General features: G+C 37.6%; 1 protein-coding gene across 1 annotated transcript in view; it reads left to right on the forward strand.

Moving 5' to 3' along the window:
- LOC106868852 (MAM and LDL-receptor class A domain-containing protein 2) overlaps positions 1-4183 on the forward strand; it is a 54841-nt gene that overhangs the window by 27978 nt on the left and 22680 nt on the right. The window contains exon 2 of the mRNA XM_014914293.2: positions 2799-2963. Coding sequence (XP_014769779.1) covers positions 2799-2963 — 165 coding nt within the window. The remainder of the gene's footprint in view (positions 1-2798; positions 2964-4183) is intronic.

The following is a 4183-nucleotide window of genomic DNA, read 5'->3' on the forward strand; positions in this document are numbered from 1 at the left end:
GTGTGTGCGTGTGTGTGTGTGTGTATGTGTGTGTGTGTGTGTGTGTGTGTGTGTGTGTGTTCGATTCCTGGCACTCCGTTCAAACACTTCACAGATACGCATAAACTTCTCAGAAAGATTCAGCGTGACACAAAATGTGACATGGTTGTCACTTTGAAACGCAGGTGCTACTCATTTTTGCCATCTCAGTGGACTGGAGCAACGTGAAATAAAGTGTTTTGCTCAAGGTCACAACGCACTGCCGAGTATCGAACTCACAACTTTACGATCTTGAGCTGGTAACCACTAAGCGACACGTCTTCAAATATATGTGTGTACGCTGGCGTATATGTAAGTATGTATGTATGTATGTATGTTCTGAGATATATAAAACTTTTTTATCATAAATCCTAAGTTGCTCCGGTGGTTTAAAAAAATGAGAATATATATTACGTACGATGCGTGTATTATGCATCACATATGAAAAAACAGGACATGCAAAGGGTTAATCAATCGATAATCACTCGTCCTTTGATAAATTGCTACTTTTGACTGATTTGTTTGTCGTTTTTAAAGATTATATTGGCAGAAACCAAAATTGTTTCCTAGAATTATTTACCTTCTACTAACAGCCTCCACAGAAAATATCTTGCTGAAAACGTCCTTTACCCTAGGAATCATCAACTGTAGTTAGATACCTTAGATAAAAACCATTTTTTCTCTCTATCATAACATGAAGACATTCTCTGCAGTAAGTATTAACCATCGCAACAAACTCAAAGGACTTGGTAAGAAAGAAATATGTCTATGCGGTCAAAAAGTTCGTTTTGTATGTTTGGTGTTCTGGTTTCGATCCCACTGTACAGAATTTTGATTTTCTTTTACTGTATTCCCGAATTGACCAATGTCTTACAAATAAACATGCATACATACATACATACATACATATATACATACACACACACACACACATACATACATACATACATACATACATACATACATACATACATTTGTTATTGGCACTCCGTCGCTTACGACGTCGAGTGTTCCAGTCGATCCAATCAACAGAACAGCCTGCTCGTGAAATTAACGTGCAAGTGGCTGAGCACTCCACAGACACGTGTACCCTTAACGTAGTTCTCGGGGATATTCAGCGTGACACAGTGTGACAAGGCTGACCATTTTGAATTACAGGCACAACAGAAACAGGAAGTAAGTGTGAGAGAAAGTTGTGGTGGAAGAGTACAGCAGGGTTCGCCACCATCCCCTGCCGGAGCCTCGTGGAGCTTTAGGTGTTTTCACTCAATAAACACTCACAACGCCCGGTCTGGGAATCGAAACCGCGATCCTATGACCGCAAATCCGCTACCCTAACCCCTGGGACATTGCACATCCACACATGCATACATACATACATACGTACATACATATATACATACATACATACATACATACATACATACATACATACATACATAGACACATACATACATACACTAAAGGAATGGGAAGAAACTGCAACTTACCGGGCAAGATGAAGGAAAGCAGTAGATGATGGTGGTGAGAAGTTCGCAGTAGCTCGAATTGCGAAAAGTTGAAGATGGATGTTAGAAAGGATATGGATGTGATAATTCCAGGAAATGAGCTGACATGCAATGAATGCGGGAGAGTCTACTTGAGCAGAGTGGGACTGAAAAGTCACAAAGGGAAGTCATGTACAGATAGTTGAACTTGGACTGCACCATACGCAGCATAACAACATGCCATGAATATGGCATAGGTTGCTTATCAGCTGGGAGCTTGAAACGACACATGAAAGTGCATGATGACTAACAAGTCACTCGTGTTTTTTTTTTGGGGGGGGGGGGGAATCATGTATGTAACATTTGTGCCAAAGAGTGTCGGTCACTTGCTAGCCTCAAACGTCACACACGTGCTGCTCACACATGAGACCGATTCCGAAATACATCAAGCGATGGCTATACTAGAGAACGAGCAAGTAGCCATCATGTATGTATGTATGCATGTATGTATGTATATATGTGTGTGTGTGTGTGTATGTATATATATATAAGTATGTATACACAGGTGCTATGTCTTTTCGTCCGGCGTCACTTCGTCAAACGTCTTTTCGTCTCCGTCTTTTGGTCCGACGTCTTTTTGTTCGATAATTTTTTTGTCCAATGACAAATCCCATCAATAAAATTCTCAATGATTATTTGATTTTGATGTTCATCTTGTTCTCTAAAGACTTTATTTAAAATTGAACAAAAAGTTGTTGGACAAAGAAAATCATTGGACAAAAAGACTTCGGACCCAAAAGACGTGGACGAATTGACGTTGGACGATGTAACATCGGACGAAAAGTCAGGTCACGGTACACACACACACACACACACACACACACACATACACATATACACATATATACATATAAGTATGTACGTATATATGCTAGGTAGGTTGTATCTGTGTTTACTGGTGTAAACTGATGCAGTAAGCTAGGTTAAATAGGTAATTAAACGATTAAAAAAATAGAGAACGATAAAAAAAAAATAAGGTAAGTACCACGCCGAAATAAATACAAGTACTGGGTGTCGATATGATCAATGATACTCTTCGAAGTCAACTTTCTGTATTCTTCAGGTGGTCGTAGTCCAATGACTGAAACGAACTGGTCAAAGGAAAATAATAATTCAAAAGGAATGAAGTTACACAATCTTAATTTCCTTCTCAACAAAAATTTAGCCTCGTAACTAAGTGAAGAATTTCAGTTAACATTTTTGATATTGTTGCTCTTTCTTTTATTCTTTTAGAGGGTAGATGTCCTCACATTCGAAGAGTACCAAACCTGAAAGTAAGATACAGAGATTCGAGGAGATATGTATTCTTCAGCTGCAAGCGAAAATTTGCATTGGTTGGTCAGCGTTATGCTGAATGCCACCGGGATACTTGGTCCAAAGACCCTCCTATGTGTGTTGGTAAGTTTTCATTTTCTTTCCACAATATTTCTTCAAAATTTCCACATTTTTTTAATAATCATCCATCCATTCATCCATCTTTTCCATATTTTATCCCTAGAAGGGTCATGGGAGTAGAATCCAAATGCATCACTTTCGTAGGATTCTATCAGAAGCAACCATCAGTAGATTTTTTGGCTGGATTCGCAAGCATGACCAACTGAGACTATGAATATTACCCAACAATCTCGTTCTTGGTCTACCCTTAGATTTCCAGCCGGTTGGCACGGCTTGAAGAATCCGTCTAGCAATTCTTTCCTGCGACATTCTGATCAAGCATTCGTTGTACCGGAGCTGTGACCTCTCAATGCGGACAAATAGCGGCTGGACTCAGAGAGACTCTCTGATCGCCGAGCTAGGCACCCTATTGAATAATGTTACACCAGAGGCCTTTTAGAGGAACCCTATTTGGCTACATATATTCGCAGCCGTACTCTTCCCAAATTATTTATTGCAGACTAAAGATTACTTGATATAGTAGTTCCGATAGCACTTCATTTTATGTTATTCTAATTTTCTCAGTTGAAAATGAGTACAAACCACAACAGATTAACCCTACGGCAAAGCATTGGCAGAAGAAATAAGAATTGAATAATACCAACATTTCTTCTTTTAATTTTGACTCTATATCTTCAGGAGGAGTTACCTCAATCCTTTCTATATTAACCAAAATGAAGTAGATTGAAAAATTTATTTTTTGAACCAGTTGAAGACACACAAGATGTCAAAATATTGTTCATTAGATAACAATGGCACTTTTCTTTTAATTTTGACTAATAATAATAATAATAATAATAATAATAATAATAATAATAATAATAATAATAACATCGAAAAATATCTTAGGAATGAGAACCCAGGTTCAAAATTTCCCCGAGACACCTGATGAAGGCTGGAAGGTATATCAGCCGAAACGTTGTGTTAACAACAAACAAAATGAGGACAAATATCAGTCAAACGTAAATAATGTAAATAAAATACCATCATTAATTTTTATTTCTCTTTTGGGTTTTCCCTTGAACAGTAGCTATATAGAGATTTGTAAACAGATCTACGAGAAGATTCCCAAATATTTTTCTGACTACTTAGGATAACAATAGAATGTTTTTATAGCAAATCTACCTCTATAGTTAAGCCTTTCAAATAAACAACAGTAGAGTTATATATATCTACGTTATATA

The sequence above is a fragment of the Octopus bimaculoides genome, chromosome 7 (genome assembly GCF_001194135.2).
Source record: "Octopus bimaculoides isolate UCB-OBI-ISO-001 chromosome 7, ASM119413v2, whole genome shotgun sequence".
Taxonomy (NCBI): domain Eukaryota; kingdom Metazoa; phylum Mollusca; class Cephalopoda; order Octopoda; family Octopodidae; genus Octopus; species Octopus bimaculoides.